The sequence below is a fragment of the Anoplopoma fimbria genome, chromosome 12 (assembly GCF_027596085.1).
Source record: "Anoplopoma fimbria isolate UVic2021 breed Golden Eagle Sablefish chromosome 12, Afim_UVic_2022, whole genome shotgun sequence".
In the NCBI taxonomy this organism is placed as follows: Eukaryota; Metazoa; Chordata; class Actinopteri; order Perciformes; family Anoplopomatidae; genus Anoplopoma; species Anoplopoma fimbria.
Window position 1 is genome coordinate 4,951,124 of NC_072460.1, and position 21,599 is coordinate 4,972,722.

Sequence of the window (21,599 nt, forward strand, 5' to 3'; positions counted from 1 at the left end):
ATTACGCCACTCTTGCAAGACTCGCGATGGGTTAAAATCTTAGTGGCTCGACATCGCCATCTTGTGGTAGAAATACAGTATTTCATCTCCAGTATTTACATTATGGCAAAAAAAAAAAGAATCACAAACACACACTTTTATTGCAAATGTATTTTAAAGTTTCTGAATGAAATTTAGTTTGACACAAATCAGTACATAGTCACGAAGTCATTACAGCATGTTCACCTTATTAACACCAATTTCCTGAGATGACAATATACAATTTCTGACACATACAGTGCGCAAACATTTGATATCCGTTACACAAAAACTTGGCATGTTTTGAAAGTGTTACCATAAATAACGATGTGCCATCAGCTGGGACACCTTGTATATGAATTCTACAAACAGACTGACAAACGTATCAAATTCATTAAATGATAGACAATCACATAGAAATGATCCACTGTCACTCCTCAGCAGGCAAACTGTGTGAAACAGCCAAAAGTCATCTTGTTGGCAGAGTGATTATCGTGCACAGCATCCTCAAATGGTGCAGACTACAAGTTGGCTTCTCCATGGACTTCAAGTGAACTCATAGTAGGGCTGGTTATGAGTATTTTACATGTTGTGAGTGTGTTGTTAACAGTAAAGGGGCACCAAAGAGGTAGAAAATGTGTCCTTGAAGAGTAATTGTGTCTTTTGCTTTTACTTTGTTTACTCCAGTACATGTGTGTCTACCACTTAATTCTTGTCAGTGATAACCAAGACACCTCACCTCCTTAAAAAAAAAAGAATCACGGTTTATGTGATAATACACATACTGTACATATGAAAACAATAGCTATCATCTAGATATACTGCAGGTAAACGCATCCGATAGCCCGAATGATGTGTTTTAAGTGGCCTTTGCTACAAAAAAAAAAAAAATGCTGTGAGTTGACTGTATTTTATGTTATGTAAAAAAATATATAACAATAATAATAATGTTGTGAATGCTGTAGTTCATCGAGAAATGATCAAATCCTGTCTTCTGGATGCCCCAACCACAGTTCACACTGAAGCTGTTGGCATCACTCGTAGGGTCCCGGCTGAGGGGACTGTTCTTGTGCTGCTGCCTGCTGGTTGGTTTCTTCTCTCGCTGTCTTAACAGAGCTCTTGCTGATGGACAGGAGGTCTCGCAGCTCCTTGTTCTCAATCTGAACAAGACAGAATAACCATATTGTTGAGAGAGAAAAAAAAAAAAAAAAGATCATCCAAAAGAGTGCAACCATGTATATTGTATTTTATGTACGTGTATTATTTAATTATGGTTTAATTATGTAGGTGAGGCTTGCCAAAAAATGCAGGTTTGTATGTATTATTATGCATTTCTTCACAATACTTATGAAAGATACCACATGGAGACACAGAGACAGTCTCAGTTTTTAATGTCTAGAAATAGCTTCCCAGAAATATGGATTCAAAAAATGTTTATATATATATATGTGTGTGTGTGTGTGTGTGTGTGTGTGTGTGTGTGTTCCTGATTCTGATGAAGCACTGTGCTTACCTCCAGTTGGGCGAGCCTCTCTCGAACAGAGCAGTAGTGCTGGTCGTCAACCTGCACTGCTCTTCTCATCACCTGGCCCATCTCACATATCCGCTCCACCTGGCTCTGCACCTCCTGGAGAACAGTCAGAAAACAAGGACGTTTTCAATGCATTTTTGACCGCACAAAACAAATCCTTATTTTATAATGTCAACTCAGCCGGCGTACTTTGGCGTGGTTCTCGTGAAGGCTGAGCACGGGTTTGGTGTCCAGCTCCTTCTTCGCCATCATCAGGTTGAGCATCTGCTTGCGGTATCGTCCCATGATCAACTCTAGCGCGTACTGGTGTTCTTCAAGAGATAACCATAGTTCTGCCGAGAGAGTCACAAAGAGGGGTTAGCAAAGACGTAAAACAGCAGCCATACAATTAGCAGAATGTATTAGGTGTTTTTGTACCCTTGTTTTCCTGCTGTAGTTCCTTGATTTGAGTGTTTTCCTGTGTCAGAAGGACATGGGGCTTGTATTTTGTCAGCTCCTGAATCTCTGAGGTGTCTTCTGTGTGCTGAGAGGAGAGAGCATTATGGGGCAGGGGAGACAAATTACAAGGAATAGAATGCTGTGTGGCTCTGTTTAAATATTAAAATCAGGGGAATATTAGGAGAAGAAGGAAGAGGAATATATGAACCGGAAAAACACATTACAAACTGGAAACACCATACTTCAAACGTTTCCTTTGACATTCCCATCTGGCTGTTATACGTTGCTTTTCCACTAATTGGACATTGAACTGGTTGGCCAACAATTTAATCTTTGTGTTGGTTAAAGCAAACAAACAAGCAAAACATTATTACAAAAACTAATAGTCTCAGGAGGAGAGCAGGGTCCCCTTATACATACAGGAGCAGTCAAAAGTTTGGACACACCTTCTCATTCAATGGTTTTTCTTTATTTTTTTCTACATTGTAGATTAATATTAAAGACATCCAAACTATGAAGGAACACATATGGAATTATGTGGTAAACAAACAAATGCTCAACAAACCAGAATATGTTTTATATTTTACATTCTTCAAAGTAGTTGAATGAGAAGGTGTGTCCAGACTTTTGACTGGTACTGTAGTTCCTATAGAAATATAGGGTTGGTCTTAATAATTTAACAAAAACTGCTGCACCAGATGGAAATATGGCACGGCAACAAACTTTAAGACAGCTTATTTTAAATGATTCTACATAATGTATCATTTCTCACCTAAGTTTATCTAACTTCTTTTTGATTCTTTGATTTATAGTATTTAGAAAATCCTGTTACATCTAGGGACTTTAATCACAGTTCCTGAATACCACGCAGACCGTGAAGAGATGTACAGTACCAGTCAAAAGTCTGGACACACCTTCTCATTCAACTACTTTGAAGAATCTAAAATATAAAACATATTCTGGTTTGTTGAGCATTTGTTTGTTTACCACATAAGTCCAGTTAGTTGAATGAGAAGGTGTGTCCAAACTTTTGACTGGTACTGTACAATATTAAGTGAATGTCATGCCAAACTCCATCAAAAATAAAGAAATTCAACATTGCTGTGGTTACCTCAAACAAAAAATTGAGCTGGAAAAATGTTAGGATGTTTAAGGTTAAACTGGGCACAGAAGTGATCCAACAAGCAGCACTTTATCTCATCATAATTCCTTTCCATTCTTTACTGTTTTTTATTGCTCATTTATAATACTTATTTGATCTTGTTTTTTTATTTACTATGTCTCTTGTTTGCACTATCCTCTCTGCTGCTGCATATGGAATTATGTGGTAAACAAACAAATGCTCAACAAACCAGAATATGTTTTATATTTTAGATTCTTCAAAGTAGTTGAATGAGAAGGTGTGTCCAAACTTAGTTTTTACTTTTGACTGGTACTGTATATATATAGTTTTATATATATATAGTTTATATATATATATATTATTATTATTATTATTCTTATTGTATCTTATCTTATAATGTCTGCTTTCAGCATTGGTTCACAGGTGGGAACATCAGAAGATGAATGTTTCTTCACTTTGATTTATTCTAAATTGATGGGCCAGTTAGAGCTCCACAAAGTGTGTGTGTGTGTGTGTGTGTGTGTCTGTCTGTCTGTGTGTGTGTGTGTGTGTGTGTGTGTGTGTGTGTGTGTGTCTGTCTGTCTGTCTGTCTGTGTGTGTGTGTGTGTGTGTCTGTCTGTCTGTGTGTGTGTGTGTGTGTGTGTGTCTGTCTGTCTGTGTGTCTGTCTGTCTGTCTGTGTGTGTGTCTGTCTGTCTGTGTGTGTGTGTGTGTGTCTCTGTTTGTCTGTCTGTGTGTGTCTGTCTGTCTGTGTCTGTATGTGTCTGTCTGTGTGTGTCTGTCTGTGTATGTGTCTGTCTGTCTGTGTGTGTCTGTGTGTGTCTGTCTGTGTGTGTGTGTGTGTGTGTGTGTGTGTGTGTCTCTGTCTGTGTGTCTGTCTGTGTGTGTGTGTGTGTGTGTGTGTGTGTGTGTTGACGTCACTTGTCCTCACCTTGTCAGGAAGGGCATTCCCCACCTCCTTCATGCTCTGCACTCTGTGGTTGAGGGCCCCGGACTGCTCTATCAGGCCCTCGGCGGCCGTGTCGTGCTCTTTCAGCCTCTCCAGAAGGGTCCGCGCGTCCCCGAGAACTTTCTCTAGAGTGCAGGCCATTCTCCCGTCGACTCCTGCAGGCTCGCTCCCGACAACAGGCTGCGTGGCCCTGCTCACCCGAGGCCGCTGCCTGTACGGCCACGTGTGTCGTCTTGCAGGTCTATAGTGATATTACAGGTTACAGGTACACAGGTGGGGAAAGTCCAGTACATATAAATACTCAGTTTGTGTCCCCCCCCCCTTTGTTTTGCTGCCAAGTGTGCCGTTTCCTTGTGAGACTGAAAGCTGACGTCACTTCCGTGTTTTCTTCGTCTTTGTCATGATCGCGAATCGCGCACACCAACGTGAAGGTGTGGGCTATACCGCCCCCTACCGGAGAGATCATGAACTGCATTTAATCATTGTTTTCTTTTACTAAACTTTCCAATTTGTCTTATGTTGTTGGATATTTAAAATCAGATTATTTAGACACACCATGTCAAAGCAGCATTGCAACAAGTAGTAATTTGCCTCTGCACTATACGTTTGCTCTGGTTTATGCTTTAAGATGCTTGTTAAGAAAGGAGATGCACTTATGACTTCTGGTGACTTATTGAATACCTATGTTGAATACACTTATTTAATTGGATAAAGCGTCTGCTAAATGACTGTAATGTAATGTAAAGCCTTGTTGCATATTGAATTTGGAATTAATTGTAAACAACGACTATACCAATGCTTCACCTCCCATCTCACACCAACCTTACGACTATGCTGAAAGAATGAATATCGTATTGTTTAATTATATCTATGGTTGAAAATCAAATAAACATGGGATTTCAAACTCAAATGTATTTTGAGATTTTGATACAGTTAATAATAAATTGATAAACACGTTTGTTCCATCACATATCTAATCAGCCTATATAGGAGTTTAAAGTATTTTCAGTATTTAAAGTCTCTACACGCAATAATGAGATACTAAGTCATAATTATGAGATACTAAGTCATAATTATGAGATACTAAGTCATAATTATGAGATAGTAAGTCATAATTATGAGATAGTAAGTCATAATTATGAGATACTAAGTCATAATTATGAGAATTATGAGATACTAAGTCATAATTATGAGATAGTAAGTCATAATTATGAGATAGTAAGTCATAATTATGAGATACTAAGTCAATTATGAGATACTAAGTCATAATTATGAGATAGTAAGTCATAATTATGAGATAGTAAGTCATAATTATGAGATACTAAGTCATAATTATGAGATAGTAAGTCAATTATGAGATAGTAAGTCAATTATGAGATACTAAGTCATAATTATGAGATACTAAGTCATAATTATGAGATACTAAGTCATAATTATGAGATAGTAAATCATAATTATGAGATACTAAGTCATAATTATGAGATACTAAGTCATAATTATGAGATACTAAGTCATAATTATGAGATAGTAAGTCAATTATGAGATAGTAAGTCATAATTATGAGATAGTAAGTCATAATTATGAGATACTAAGTCATAATTATGAGATACTAAGTCATAATTATGAGATAGTAAGTCAATTATGAGATACTAAGTCAGTCAATTATGAGAGAGTAAGTCATTATTTTGACAAAGTTTCCAGGTCTTTATTTGTTCTCATCACAGTGGGCTTTCATAAAAAGTGTCTGATGGATTTCATTTTTGAACACAGCCCTAAGTTGCAACGTGTGGCCTCAGAAACTCTCCTTCCAGTGACACAGCTCGGATATATCCTTTTTTCTCACCAAGACCATGGACGGCTCAGATAGCCAGTTAGAGAAAATACCCAATCCTGATCATTTCGCAACAACAATGGGGGTTAGTCATGGGCAGTTCCTCGGCGGCGGCCACTCTTCCCGTTTAGGCTCTCTGGACGTCCTAACGTTGTCAAATATCGCGATAACTGCCTCCCTAATCACTACGTAATGTGCCGTGCTGCTTCTAGCGGCGCTGGTGACAGTGCTGAAAGCTGTTGGGGTAAGTTTTATTAATTTTACTGTTTTACGGAACATTTTACAACAGCAGTTAGAGCTTTAACACACAGACCTTTGTCTTTTCCCCCGGCGGGTCTTCGGGGTTGTCCTGCGTTTAGCCGCACGCAGGCTCGGGCCTCAGCCGTGTTTCTCCCCGCAAAGCACACGAACCAGCAGCGTGCTAGCTAGCTTTAGCCGCTGTTAGCCACCTAGCATTGCGAACGGCCTTGTTAACGACACACACACACACACACACACACACACACACACACACACACACACTATCCTAATCATGTGAGGACACAAAGGACACGCCGCCTTTGGGACGCGGGCGGTGCTTTGATCTGTTCACACGGTGTCTTTGTTGTTCCGTCCTCTTGCCCTTAAGCTCCCATAACGGTATCTTTGTGTATATATATATATATATATATGTATGTATGTATGTGTGTGTGTGTGTGCAGTTCTGATGTGCTTGTGTGTGACGTCGTGGAGATCATGCTGCAACGTGTTGGCCATATTCTCGGTGGTCACATGGTCGGTGCTGTCAGGGTGGCTGTGGTTCGGGCCCACACCAGCACAGCACCGTGGTGCTGAAGTATGAGGCCACCAGAGACTCTACCGTTGTGGGTGGGTGGGGGTGGGGGGGGGGAGGTTTGATTGCCCCTCTGACGTCACTGGGGTGGTCTGCAGGGTCCCTAGTCTTTTGTTGTTTAATGAATAACAAAATCAACCAGTTCCAGTATTCCCTCATAGTCATTAGAAAGTGCTGTCGGCCAATGGGTACTGGTTGTTCTAGTGGGTGGACTTTTTCTTATGTTACTGCGTCACCACAAGCTTTAAAAAAAAAAACACACAAAAAAAATAAAAAGAAGCCAGCAGAAGAACCCATCTCCCCTCAGGGTTGTTTTCAGTGAACAGTCGTCCATGTTCGATGCTCATACCCTTTAACCCACTTAACCAATCCATCATGTGACAACAAACTTTTTTTTTTTTTTTTGTGTGTTTGTGCTATCATTGCATTGTACAGCTTTAGTCCCAGTGGGTGTAGTTTTCATCCAAGCCTTGTGAATGTAAACAAAACACAAAAGTGCTTGATTAAGTGGGGTTTGATATTTGGAGATATATATATATATATATATATATTTATTTTTTTTTAATATAAAAAGAAAAAGCCCCTTCCTCTTCTTTAAGGAGTCCCATTTGTGCATTTGTTTTTACAACCTATATTAACTTTTAGGGAAGTGTGTGTGGCACAGGAGCCATTGCAACACAGTCGCAGCAGAACAGATATCATGTGTCTCGGGTTGGCTCACCCAGCTTGTTTTTAGCAGTGTATTTAGGTCAACAACACTGTGCTCTTAACTTACTGACTTTCTAACAAAACTTAACAATTCACACACATGGTACACGCAAACATAATTCATCTTGATTGGTTGGCCCTAGCTGCTCGCTGAGCATAAGTGTAAAACAGATGGGAGATGGGGTTGAAAGAAACAAAGAAAAAAAAAAAAAAGAGGGCGCTGGTCAGAAATGGTGCCATAAATATCGTGGCCTGAACTGAAGGTATGCCCAGACTGACTTGTTGATCCCCAGCTCCTGCTTGCCAGTCAGCTAGCCGGTGTTGTGGGATTTTGTCCAGAGACATTGAGGAAAACTTTTTTTTTTTTTTTTTTTTTATTCTTACGAGTCTAGGGGCAAAGAATCTAGTATTCTGAAAATAACTTCAAGCCACTGGTCCTCATTGTGGTCTTTTTTTATTCTTAGTTGACAGTGAAATTAAATTTGTTAACCGTAACCTGTAAAGTCGTTATTGTTAATGAACGAAGTGGTGTGAAAATCCTGCTCGGCTAACCGAATGTGCCTTTTTTTTTTTTCACCCCAACAGTATGAAATGAAACGGAACTGAATTTTTGTACCATCCGCAACTGCTTCAAGTTCAGATCACCACAAGGAAACTGAAGACAAACCTTCCCGAAACAAGCAAAAGTTGCAACAACGAAGACGCGTAGAAAAACAACGGATCACTTCAAGGAGTTTTAAAAACACACGAAGCAACCAAATCCTGAAACGACCAAAGAAGACGCACGTCAGCCCAATTGAAACCTCGAAGAGAAGCAATCCTGCGCCCAAGCAAATTCTGAGACGACTTAACTGATCTGAAACCAGAAGTTTGTGCCTACTCAACAGCTTTGACAAAGCACACGTCCCAACGCTGCTCCTAGCCCTCCTCATCCTCACCACACCACCGACTCACCACCGGGGTGTGGAGTGGGCTGCTATCTGCTAGTTTTATTTTCCCCCCCATAGTTTCCCCCCCCATCTCTCCCCTTTTTCTCTACTCCCCTCACTGTTTTCATTGTAATTTTTTTTTCTAAGCAGTGTTATTGCACCTGCGTTTGCCTTTTTTGTTTTTGTTTTTTTGGCACTAGATTTCTACCCCTTTTTTTGCTTTATGCAACCATCTAGAACTTGTGCCAGAAACCTGTAACAAGTGTGTGCGTGTGTGTGTGAGTGTTCAACTGTGTGCGTGAAGAGACCTGCAGGAACTGCCTAGTCATCGAGATCCTGAGAATTACAAGATTCAAGACGACGAATTAAGGTGGGTGTCAGTTGGTTTTCCTTTCATAACATGAACTATCATATTAACAACTTAACTGATGTTCTGATATGTTTTTAGTTTCTAACAATGCAAGATAATCTTGTTTTTAGTCCATGTTCTATTTAACATCATTTTGTAATTGTAATCCTATATTCTGTTTTTAGGGTGACTCTGTAACATCTGTCTAGGGACTACAGAGCCTCTTGGCTAACTGTGGCGCATTTACAGAAATGTTTTATTAATGTGCGCTGTCCCTACCAAATAAACCAAAAAAAACAAACAAAACAACTGTAGGTTTTAAATTGTTTAGTCACTTATGATTTAATTTGTCATGTTTAATGCTTTTCCCCTCTCTCAGCATGCTGAACATTTTCCCTGTATAGGGGTTTAATAGTTCAGAGAAAAATAATTAAATGCGCAAGTTGGGTGGAATTGGTAAATTCCCACTTAGTGCACATTACCTTAATGCACAGATGTACAAACACAGATTGCGTAACACTCTCAATTCTGATTTGAGTTAGGCCAGCTGTGCTCATTTCAGGCAGCAATGCAGAGGTTGTTTTCTTTTTTTCTCACTGAATCCGAATAACAGCGCGTTTGTCCTCTTTTGTCAAAGACGGATGTTGTTCAAGCAAACAAAGACGTGTGCTGCTATTTATCACAGTGGCTTTTATTGGAAACTGTCTGGATTTGTTGCCTCATCAATTAAAGTTGGGGGTTCTCAATTTCTAAAATGGAGACACTGATTTAGCACACCTTCAACCACAGAGAGGGGATGATCAGTGAAAGCGGCGGAGTGTGATTTGTGATACTGAGTTGAAAGTTTGATGCGTCAGTGACCTCTACATTGCTATTTGCTAAAGATGGCTGTTCTTAAAACTTAAGCCAGCTGAACTGAACCACAACCACCTCCAAACAGTTGAACTGGTATTCAATGTAGTGTGACAATTGTTTGATTCCCTCCCAACACCCAGCCCGCACCCTGATTTATCTTTTTTTCCTCCTATTCTGTCGTTCTAAAGTCATATCCTTCCCTGATTTTTGCCTTTTCAACTCTCCTCCCGGGGGGATAAAAGCCCACAGCTTATTTTCCTTTTTTTTTTTTTTTTTTTTGGTTTGTGACACTTGGCACACTGGCTGACCTATCTGCCTTACCCGTTATGTTTGTTCCTCTCTTCACCCCTGCAGACATCCAGCGGTGTATCATTGGGTGATTACATTAAAAGAAAAAAAAAGAAAAAAAAAATAGAGCTTAACAGTCAAGCAAAAAAAAAAGAATTCAAGCAAGTTCAGCAAGTGCGGTCTGAGTTTATGGGAAAATATGGGCAGCCCCTGGAAAGGCTTTGTTGAGTTTACCTTGCCTGCGTCGCCACCCACCGCGTTCGTTAGCGCTGACCTGAGCAGCACCTCCCCCGTCGGACTCAGCCTGTCACCATATGGCCGATCCGTAAGTTCCACCTTCCCACCTCCTTTTCTACGTGCCCCACCCCCATCGAGCACCCATCCACCCACCTTGCCCTGCATCTCTCTACTGTGAATGGCCTAACCTCTTCCATCCTTTCGGGGCTCCAGAGACTAGCCTCTAGTCAGCTGTATGGTTGCAGGGTGAGGGGTGTTTGCTGGTTTAGACGGTAGAAATGTGGTCACGAAGAGACTTTTCTTCAATCTCATTCTTCACAACAGTAAAACCTCAGCCAGATTAGTTAAAGACAAATACATTTAATTGGCGCTTACCCATCGGAATTGAACTTATTTAATTACTTTTTTTTTTAAATAATCTAGATGTTTGTGAGTAATCACTGCACGGGAAACCAAAGCAAATGCCTGTGTACAATGGTCTTTTTAATATCCTGTTTTTAAAGGGTATTAAAGTGAAGATACCTCCATATTATGTCATGTCTGCTGTTAAGATTAGTGCAGAACAGGGCCTAACAGAAGAGGCTGCTCTGGGACCCCCCCACCCCTCCATAACCCATCACCAACTCTATCCACTGTAGACGCACCTCTGTTTGACCTCTCATTTGCATTTTCCGGTCCTCCATCTCTCAGTAGTTTTACTTCACCTGACCTTGAGTTACATATTGGCTACACTCCACTCAAACCACTTCACCTTAACTGACTGTGCAGAGAGGTTGGTTAATCTTTTTTTTAGTTTGGTCTGTCTTTGTCGAGTCCTCCTGTCTGGACACGCTGGCATTTTCAACTACTGGTTAGTGCCATTGGTGGATGCTGTAATGTGAGATGGTCACGTTGTCACATCCATTGTTACGGAGTGGCCTCGCCGTTTTCTTATACTGGTGTTTTGATGGCAGGATTTGAGTATTGGTGGTTGTGATTACCTAGAATATAAAAAAATTGCATTTGAGAAATGGACACGTAGTTTATTGTAAAATGTATACACGTTGGGTGTTTGTATGACAGGATGTCAGATCAGTGAGGTCGAGCAGACTATTTATAACGTAATGCTGGAGAACAGCTGGTTTTGCGTAATAACACGTTGTGATAACTGGAAATAGGTGTGACTGTGCTCCTTGTCAAAGCTGTCGCCTCCTCCCAACAGCATATCAAAGTCCTATCCCCAGTGTCAGAAATGGAGAGGGGCTCCTCCGAACCCCCGGTGGCTCGCCACACCGACTCCGCCCCATCTACCTCCACTGGTCCCGTGTCCATCCCCCGCTCCTCCTCCGTCTCTTACCACCCCCACCCAGGAAGTAAAAAACACAAGCGGACCCCCTTGTATCAGAGATCAGTAAGAGGGCATGTCCGGTGGTGCCCGCTCTGTGAGCTGCTGTTGTGTCATGTGACTTTTTTCGCTAACAGCATGTTGCGTGGAGAACGAATTTAACCAGGGCGTTTTGGCAGACGTTGCGGTGTGATCACTGGTTGGTTACTAGAGGAGAGGACGAGTTTTTGAACGTTTGTCTGTCTAACCTGAACTGCATGAATTGTTTAGTCAATTCGTTGGTGACTTAGGCCCAAAATCACATGTCATATTGAGTGAATTTTAAGTGCATGACACTTGTAATAGAACCAGGAAGTGCCATGCAGCGTTTTTTTTTTTTGTTAATTTTTTTCCAGTGAATGGTTTAAATGATACTAAAATTCAATCTCGGCTTTACAAATGTGTGTTCCTCCTCTGTCGATGGACAGATAGCCCCACAAGACTCAGATGTAGCTTTCCTATTGCCCCCCCCTCCCCACTTCCTCTTGAAGTTTGCTGTACTTGCATGTGTGAAGTGTTTCTTATTTTTAATTTTTTTTAGGTTGACATCAAACACTGCATTTTACTGCGACCTAACTTTTTTATTTTTTGTCTTCTATTTGATCCACTACCGGATGCATTCTGAACACTTGCTTCTCTTCTTCCCCTCCAGATGAGTTTTGACCCAGGCATGCTCCATAACAATGGGCACACTGCATATGCCAACGGCACGGGGCCCGGCATCCGAGAGACTGGTGTGGTGGAGAAGCTCCTGACGTCGTACGGGTTCATACAGTGCTCCGAGCGTCAGGCCCGTCTCTTCTTCCACTGCTCCCAGTACAATGGCAATCTGCAGGAACTTAAAATAGGAGGTGAGAGACCTTGGACTGTGACATTAATAAAAAAATCTAACCTGGAAATACAATGCTTAATTTTTTTTTGTTTTTATTCTGCTTCTCTGTCCTCAGATGATGTAGAATTTGAGGTATCCTCTGACAGGCGCACTGGCAAGCCCATAGCAGTGAAGCTGCTAAAGATAAAGCCAGAGGTGCTGCCAGAGGAGCGCATCTCGGGCCAGGTGGGGCCAGACCTGCACGCCTATCCCTTAACTGTGCTGCATGGTTATATTCATCCAGTTAAGGAACACCATTTTATTTTTGGTTCTGTCGTTGTCTGTCAATTGAACATTTCTACTGCCCATCGTGTTTGTTTTCGGCTAGGGGAAGTTGTTCAATTTGATCCCCCGCCTCCTTATGCTGCATCTAAATTTAAAGAACAACCTATCCCATCAAGATTTAGAAAAACATTTGGATTTCAGATTGGCTTGTTGTGCTGACATGCATGTTTGCTGGAGGTGCTGAATATCTATAGAACAAATATGGTCAAGTGATCAATGTAGCTGCCCAGTGGGTGTATTCATTACATATGTTAATGCTCACACTTACTAGTATAGCGCAGTTGGTCAGTCTCTCAAACAAATCTTACATGTACAGATCTTTAAAGATTAAAAATGCACACGCATAACTTGTCTAGGTCTACATGCAGAGCACAATGCAACATCACATACACACACACACAACCATGCAGCTACGCTAACCTGAGAGCTTGTGCACCACATTTGTGACACTTGATATACTTGTTACTTTGAAATTCAGCCATTTCATCCATTACATGTCCAGAACTATTTTAATCGGGCTTTGCAATTACAATGAATATACAACCTGGGACTGGTAAAGCAGTGTGCTAACAGCCTCTGTCCATCTCTTTTCCGCCTCCGCAGGTTGTCTCGGCGATCCCGGTGCACTTGGACGGAAAGTCAGCACCTGGCCAGGTGCCCACTGGCAGCGTGTGTTATGAAAGAAACGGAGTAAGTTGCACAGGCTACAGAAGAGGGGGCTTCCACGATAAGTCGGCGTCATCGATGACGTCAAGGGTGACAATGTGTGGATGTCGATGTTTTTATATACATTTCTCGACAGGGCAGTTATATGGTGCCCTGTTGAGAAATGCTTGTCTGATCGAGTTTTATTACAAATAAGGTATTAATAATAAGTGTACTGTCAGAAGATGGGGAGCGTATTTTAGATACTCTTATTACACTATCTTGAAGAATTCGGGGTTGACGTATTTTGTTTTGTGACGCGTTACAGTGTCATGGCCTCTGGTGTGTCGAAATAAATGGCCTTAAATTAAATGAACTGTTCAAATAGATTTTTATGCAGGAAAATTAATTGTTTCGATTAGCTGAGCAATCGGTGATAAAAGTTGATAGATAAATCTATAGAAAACGAGTCGTTAGTGGCAGCGCTTTACGGCAGCGTGCTTATTCAATTCAATGCAGAATGTTAATGTTTCCAAATTGTATCCATTTCCCCTTCAGGATTATACGACACTGAATAACAAGCCTCAGGCTTGGCTTTGTTTTTGCTAAATGGCTTCTTACACCTGCACACCATGTTCTGATAAGGTGTGTCTGCATGGACATGAATAAGCCGATATTGTTGCATGTTTATACATGCAACAATATCCTGCTTTCTTTAGGAGTACCCCAGCTAGCATGTTGGAGTTTCTGATCATGGGGAAATGGTAAATGACATGCTTAAACACATGAACGGGATACTCCATGAACGTGATGCGGTTGCAGGCGTGGCCCTTTATGCTACACAGGAAAAACAAAAGTGCATCTTTTGATTTGGCTTCAGGATGAATTTAAACGGCAACAACAAAACCATTAGTGAATTCTCTGGACAGACAATGTTGCTGCCACCTTTTTAACATTTGAACAAATTTGATTGGGTGTTTCTTTAAATTCCTTGAATGTAAAATTGTTCTCAGGGTTAAAAAAGATGTCCCAAACTCTTTACAGTAGTTAAACTCCGCTTTGACTTTACACAGGAAGTGTTCTACCTTACCTACACCCCTGATGATGTGGAGGGAAATCTCCACCTGGACACGGGCGACAAAGTCAGCTTTTACATGGAAACCAACAAGCAGTAAGTCTTCCAGCTGACTCCGTGATGTCTTTACTATAATTCCCAGCTCGCACTAATTTTTTTTATTTAACCTCTCTCGCATTTCAGTACCGGTGCGGTCAGCGCTCGTAATATTCAACTTGTGAAGAAAAAGCAAATGAGGTGCCAAGGTGTGGTGTGCGCTACAAAGGTAAGGACCAGCCAGTCATTACATGGACCTGTCATATTGTGCAGGTTAGACATAGTATGGCTATCTTCATGATTAGTGACTTTGCAAAAATTCACAACTAAATTTAATATCCAAAACGGCTGAGAAAAGTAGTTGTACCGACGATTTGCCAACCTAGCCACTAGCTTGTTTAAAAGGGTCATTTAAAAAAACTGCTTTAGATAAGATTATGTTGGGTAGCCCAGCGTCATGTCAAACTAATATATCTGGTTGCATACCATTAGTTCCATATAATGATGATATATTGACATAAATGGATAAAATCACAAATTTAATCTTTTGAAGAGAAGTTACTTTGGCCAAAGTCCTATGAAGTAACCCTCTAAACTGTTGAGGGCAGGATATCCCATTTTGCGTGTGGTCTCTATGTACCCGTTATGTTGAACCCCGTGTTGTCTTTCAGGAGGCCTTTGGGTTCATTGAGCGGGCCGACGTGGTGAAGGAGATCTTCTTCCACTACAGCGAGTTCAAGGGGGATCTTGAGGCTCTGCAGGCTGGAGACGATGTTGAGTTCACCATCAAGGACAGAAATGTAGGCTTTCTCAAGCTTTTCTTCTTCACCATCTGGGGAAAAAAGCCCTTACTCTTTAATGACCTGGCTGAGTTTGTGTGCGTATATGTTGCTGAGTTGTTTACATGTCCCTTTGGCCGTAGGGTAAAGAGGTAGCCACCGAAGTGAGGCTGCTCCCCCAGGGGACCGTAATCTTTGAGGACATCAGCATTGAGCAGTTCGAGGGCACCGTCGTTAAGGTCATTCCCAAGGTCCCCACCAAAAACCAGGCAAGTGAATCTCAAGTCTGGCTAGTTGAATGATGCGTTGAAGTCTTTTGCTGTAAAGGCAAGAATAGAGCCGTGACCCACCAACCGAGACAATAAAAATCTTTCCTTGATGCTTTTTCCTCAGAACGACCCTTTACCGGGCCGGATCAGCTCCCGCATTGGTTTCAATGACAAGGAGCTGCCTTTTGGCGAGAAGGACACTAAGTCCAAGGTGACCCTTCTGGAGGGAGACCACATACAGTTCAACATCTCCACCGACCGCAGGGACAAGCTGGAGAGAGCCACCAACATCGACATCCTCCCGGACACCTTCGACTTTACCAAGGAGTCCCGTGAAATGGTGGGGATTAGAGAAAATAAATGTTTTTTATAATGTAGTGCATCATTGTAGAGATGAAAAACGATTGCTTTAATTAGAAGGGGGAGTCCACATTCTGTACTGAAGCAAATGCCGATCTTCTTCCAGGGCGTGATCGCTGCTATACGTGACGGCTTTGGCTTCATCAAGTGCGTTGATCGGGACGCCAGGATGTTCTTCCACTTCAGTGAAGTCCTGGAGGAAAGCCAACTGCACATCTCAGATGAAGTGGAGTTCACTGTTGTGCCCGTAGGTCCTGTTTATAAGCTTTTCACAAAAGTATGTATTCTGTCTCATTACTTAATCGGGCACAATTTGGGTTATTTGTTAAATGCAAGCTAAATGAAATGTCCCGTGTCGACAGGACATGCTGTCGGCTCAGAGGAACCACGCAGTGCGCATCAAGAAGCTGCCCAAGGGCACGGTGTCCTTCCATACCCAGTCTGAGCAGCGCTTTATGGGCGTGGTGGAGAAGGAAGTGGTGGCAGCCAGCAACAAGAATGCCAGTCCCACCAAGGTCAAGGAAAAGGTACCATAGTGCACAGTTTAAGTCAAATACTATAGTACCTGAAAGCAAACTCAGTGCCTTTTTAAAAAAAAAAAAAAAACATAGCCTCATAGTCCTCCACCTCATCCCTCTTTCCAGTTTGTTTTAGTTCTAATTTTCCTCTTTTCTCTCTCGTCCAATGGCGACCTCGTTCATGCTCCTTCATGCTCCTTGTTGGTTAGAAAAAAGACAAGGTAGGACTGAGACGTTCTGCATGAAGCCACATGATTAAAGTCTCAAGTCTCTTGGCAAATGTATTCAGACTCACACCAATAGTCTGTGCATTTCACTAACAGTTATTTAAGAAATAATTACTTGATTTTTCCAGACTTAACTTGGAACAGTTTACAAATAATGCAACAAGTGTGATGCTGTCGAGCCTTGTTGTCTAACGGGGGTCTGTTTCTCTTATTTTTTTTTTCAAGGCTAAAGTTGTAGAAAAGGTTGGTCTTTGCTGGCTTCTTGCCCGCTGTTTGCCTCTTTAGCCTCTTTAGTTGACAGCATGGTATTTGATCCCCAATTAACCCTTAGAAAGATGCACCAAAACTCTGTTTCACTGATTCTGTGAGTCGTGTTGCTGCACAGTTGATGATGAAACAGAGTTCCCAAACTCTAAAATGTTTTTTGGGAAACATTCTGTTGCGTGACTACTAGTAATAATATATATCTTAATTCAGTAATGGTAATTTCCCCTTTCTAAATAATAAGCAGCACCTTCAATTCATTAACGCCTTCTAAGGTCTCTGTTACTCTGTAGTCCTTTTTTTCTGCATTTGAAATTAAGATGTTTTGCACTCAAAGTTGGGGCATGATCACAACCGATTAAGAAGCATAAAATGGTATGCTCATTTTTATGATCAATCAGCCTGGCAAGCTTTTAATTTGTAGTCTTGGTGATAAAGCCAGTAAATTGCATGCTGCGATCGGTTCTGGCAATTACTGAGAATAACTGAGGGGAGAATAAATAATGTGAACACTGCAGGAGTGTTCCCAGTGAAACTGCAATACTGACAGGTAATTATGCCCAGTAGACTCAGCCAGCGCTAACCAACTCAGCTGCTCCAGAATCTCACCAGCTTGTGTGGGCCGTCTGCACACCATCTTCTAACACACTACATACCCCTAAATCATTGGACTGACTCGTTTGAGACGCAGAAACGGGTGTAGTGTTGGTGAGACTATCGGCCTGGCTGGGGCCAGCTGGATGCAGCGCTTGTGATGCTCATTATGTAAATGTGTGGCCCCTCTCTGTAGGAGGCTGAGGAAGGAGTGATTGCATATGAAGACTGTGGAGTGAAGCTCACTGTGCCGTACCATAATAAGGACTTAGAGGGAGGAGGATACCCACAGGTTGGAGACAAGGTATCTACTGGGTGACACAGCACTCCGTTATTTTGCTTGAGATAAAATGAAGGTTGTACAAAAAGTAAAACTCCTCCTAATAATAATAATAATAATAATAATGCCCAACTTTTCAGGCTGTTTTTGCCAGTGGTGCTTTAGATTCTTCAAACTTGTGTTCGTTTGGTCCAACCTGTGTGTGTGACTAATCAACATGTTTTGTCCTCTAGGTGGAGTTCTCCATCAACGAAGTGAAGCGCACTGGCCTGCAGAGCGCCGTGTCCATTAGGGTCCTCAACCGCAACGCCTCCAATGCCAAGAGACTGCTCGGATTTGTCGCGACGCTGAAGGACAACTTTGGCTTCATCGAGACGGCAAATCACGACCAGGAGATTTTCTTTCACTACAGGTAGAGGCTAAAATTTGGATGAGTTGGTTGCTATTTGACTTCTTAACTGCATCCAAAAACCTGCCAATTCCAATCCAAGTCTCAGGCATATCAAGTTTTTTATTATATTTTTCTTCGCAGTGAAATGTGTGGGGACTTGGAGAACTTAGAGCTGGGTGACACAGTGGAGTACACTCTCTCTAAGGGAAAAGGAAACAAAGTCAGTGCTGAGAAAGTTACAAAAGTGGCCGCAGGTATGAGGGGGTTTGATTTGAATTAGTCGTATTTGTTTGTGGGAGTGTCTACAAATGTATAAGTGTGTGTGTGTGAAATCCACCGTTTTCAACTTTTAGTGAACGGCATTAGCGAGGAGGACGGTGCAGCGGTGATGATGGGGAAGGTCATCCGTCCCTTGCGCAGTGTGGATCCCTCCCAGACGGAGTACCAAGGGCTCATTGAAGTCACAGAGGAAGGTTGGTGTCACGTTATTATGGGACTTGTGGACCATTTACAGTACAGCTTTTTTTTTTTTTTTTTTTTTTTTTTATTTAGTTAGAATAAGATGTCAACTCATTCCTCCCTTCTGGATTGTTTTTCAGGTGCACCTAAAGGCCAGAATTATCCCTTTGGAATCATGGGTATGTCAAACAAGGGCGATTGCCTGCAGAAAGGAGAACTTGTGAAGTTCTACGTTTGCACAGTAGCCCAGACTGGACAGAAGATGGCCTCTAATGTGGTTCCTCAGCGCAGAGCGTTGGTGGAGTGTGTCAAAGACCAGGTAGGTTTCATGACTCATCGCCTCACGTGTGTCGCTAACCTCCAGCACTGAAGTTACCGTGACTACAGCGCAGGTTATGCTGTAGTGAATGACTTTTATCCCCCTACCCCACAGTTTGGCTTCATCACATATGAAGTTGGTGAGAGCAAGAAGCTGTTCTTCCATGTAAAAGAGGTGCAAGATGGCCTAGAGCTCCAGACCGGGGATGAGGTGGAGTTCTCCGTCGTCCTCAACCAACGCACAGGAAAATGTAGTGCCTGCAACGTACGCAGAGTCAGGTAAGAGCTGCACAACCTGGGATTGGTTCAATTCATTATAATTTGACTTTTGGTTGCATTTTCAAGCAACATAAAAAAGAATTAGTCTGCTGTAGTTTTAGTATTTTTACATATTTTATTATAATTTTTTGCTTAAATTTGACTCTTTTATGGTCTCATCACAATCAATTATTCTGTGTATTTTTATTTATTTTCCTTGGCATGCATTAGTCTCTTTTCCTTCTCAATTTTGTCTTGCTTTTCTTATTGTCCATAAATTGTATAAAGCACTTTGAATTGCATTTGATTCTTTTTGAAATGTGCTATATACATAAAATTTGATTGATTGATTGATCGACGTACCTGACGTTGCAGCGAGGGGCCAAAACAGGTGGCGACTCCGCGTCCAGATCGACTGGTGAACCGGTTGAAGAGCATCACCCTCGACGACGCCAGCGCTCCACGCCTGGTGATCGTGAGACAGCCCCGTGGTCCAGACAATTCAAAGGTACGACCAAGCCTGCGCTGCCGCCACATTTTTTGTCTGTGCTAATAATAATTTAAAAAAGTAGAGACAATTCAATTCAAATGCCACTTGAACTCTTTTGTTGAGAAACTGCATCTGCGTTCATGTGAGCTGCAACGTTGATTAAACATCTGTCCTCGTCTACACAGGGCTTCAATGTGGAGCGAAAGACTCGCCAGCCTGGCGTCATCGACTGAGCAATACACAGCCCGCCCTGTTGGTGGGATGCTGTCCCAACGTGTGGCTGCAGGGGATAAGGGAAATTTGATTTGACACATGCTTGCACACACACACGCACACACACACACACAAACTCCTTCACAATACACTCTCTCTCTCTCTCACACACACACAGGCACACGGTATGTGTAATCTTTATCCCCATACCTGCGAGGGAACCTTTTCTCATTCCACAGTTCCCTTTCTCCCATGTATGATGTACTTGATACAGAGTTCCACACTGCAGTGTACATGGGGTCTCCGAGTGTGTGTTTGAGTGTGTGTTGAGCGCGTGTGATGTATTCTGGAGGTGATTATAGTATGTAATGCAGATATTTGTTTCTGAGGGTGTCGTCCCTATAAATCAGAGTGATGACTGTGTGGCTGTCTATGTCCAGATCTTTTGTATCTGCTTTTTTTTTTTTTTTTTTTTCTGGAATTCTGCACCTGTAATCTGTCCAATAGTTTGCCTGGTGGTGTCTCGCGTCTTTGAGCATCTACACCATTTTTTTTTTTCTCTCTCCCATATTTTTGCTCCTTTACCCATGGAAACTTAAAAAAATGGTTTCATTGTCGAGTTTCCACTATTGTATGCTTTCCTACAAGACGCATAAAGCAAAGCAAAAGTTCCCTCCATAAGGAGGATCATATTTCTCATGTGCGAGCTTAAACTGAAGATTCTTCTCTGCTCGGTTTTTTTGAGCAGGTTTTAAAACGCTTTATTGAAGAGCTGAAGTGAAAGCATGGTGTGTGTGTGTGATGTATGTGTGTGATGTATGTGAATGTCAATGTAGTTGATCTAATGGGATTTACTTTTACCAATCTGGAGCCTTTAGATACCTTTTTGGTATTCACATGCTCCACTTAAGCAATTTTTCCCAGGTGCAGAATTCCTTGTGGCATCTTATTTCTGCAGTTCTTTTATACTGTTTGTTTTTTGTTTGTTTTTCTTGCACATGTTTTTGCTTTTTTCCATTGAAACTCAATCTGCTAATATTGAATTAAGTAAGAATAAGGTGCCTAAAAACTACACGCAAAATAAAATGAAAAAAAAAAAGAATAAATAAAAAATTAGATGTATCTTCTGTTCGCAGCCAACCGCCAAAACATTCAGAACAATCTTAGGGTGGCTTTCTTTTCTAGTAGAAATAATACTGATATGCATCCCAAACCTGTGGGTTGAATTATACTGTATGTAATGTGTGCTTTTTTTTTTTTTTTTTTTTTTTTGCTTAGGGAAAGTTCATCAAACCTTCCACTATAACAAAACAAATTTAACTTAAAAAATGAGAATGGTAAAGTATTAGAAATTCAGTTTAAAAAAAAAAAAAAAAAAAAAAAAAACATTAAGAATCTGGATACAAGTTGTCTATCGCTGGAGACATGGTGGGTGAGCTCTTGTGCCCCTGCACACAAGTTACAGTCAAAAAAAAAATAATTTCAATTTTGGAGATCACTGGGTTTCTGTTGAACCACAAACGGAGGTTCTCATGTACTTTTGTTAATGGTCTTGAATGAAACAACTGAATTAAAGTTTTATGAAAATCACCAGCTGTTTTGTGACTTGTCTTATTTCTGAGATCCTGCTTTTATTTATTCATTCGTTATCCGTAACCGCTTATCCTGTTAAAGGTCGCTGGGGCTCGAGCAAGTCCCAGCTGTCATTGGGTGAAGGCAGGGTGTATATACGTATATAGACATACAACCATTCACACCCATCCACACCTACGGGCAATTTAGAGTCATCAATTAACCTAAGGTGCATGTTTTTGGACT

General features: G+C 41.4%; 2 protein-coding genes across 5 annotated transcripts; one reads left to right on the top strand and one right to left on the bottom strand.

Annotated features, from left to right (window-relative positions):
• Positions 1 to 146: 146 nt before the first annotated feature.
• Positions 147 to 4,431, bottom strand: sike1 (suppressor of IKBKE 1). Its single transcript, XM_054609665.1, has 5 exons — positions 4,040 to 4,431; positions 1,967 to 2,072; positions 1,739 to 1,881; positions 1,532 to 1,645; positions 147 to 1,178 (listed from the first exon to the last, which is right to left on the bottom strand). Exons 1-5 carry the CDS (start codon positions 4,196 to 4,198, stop codon positions 1,053 to 1,055), a joined length of 648 nt encoding a protein of 215 aa, XP_054465640.1. The 5' UTR covers positions 4,199 to 4,431; the 3' UTR covers positions 147 to 1,052.
• Positions 4,432 to 6,030: 1,599 nt separating this feature from the next.
• Positions 6,031 to 21,371, top strand: csde1 (cold shock domain containing E1, RNA-binding). Of its 4 annotated transcripts, none has more exons than XM_054609042.1 (20): positions 6,031 to 6,132; positions 8,014 to 8,727; positions 12,102 to 12,300; positions 12,397 to 12,563; positions 13,209 to 13,295; positions 14,324 to 14,421; positions 14,509 to 14,590; positions 15,033 to 15,161; positions 15,284 to 15,409; positions 15,534 to 15,749; positions 15,876 to 16,046; positions 16,132 to 16,296; positions 17,569 to 17,676; positions 17,886 to 18,064; positions 18,185 to 18,297; positions 18,397 to 18,516; positions 18,643 to 18,821; positions 18,936 to 19,099; positions 19,454 to 19,586; positions 19,754 to 21,371. In XM_054609042.1, the coding sequence occupies exons 3-20, from the start codon at positions 12,102 to 12,104 to the stop codon at positions 19,799 to 19,801; spliced, it is 2,484 nt and encodes an 827-aa protein (XP_054465017.1). In that variant the 5' UTR covers positions 6,031 to 6,132; positions 8,014 to 8,727; the 3' UTR covers positions 19,802 to 21,371. The 4 variants fall into 4 exon arrangements, with proteins under 4 accessions (XP_054465017.1, XP_054465018.1, XP_054465019.1 ...); XM_054609043.1 differs by having other exon boundaries at positions 15,876 to 16,016; XM_054609044.1 differs by having other exon boundaries at positions 12,397 to 12,506.
• Positions 21,372 to 21,599: the final 228 nt, after the last annotated feature.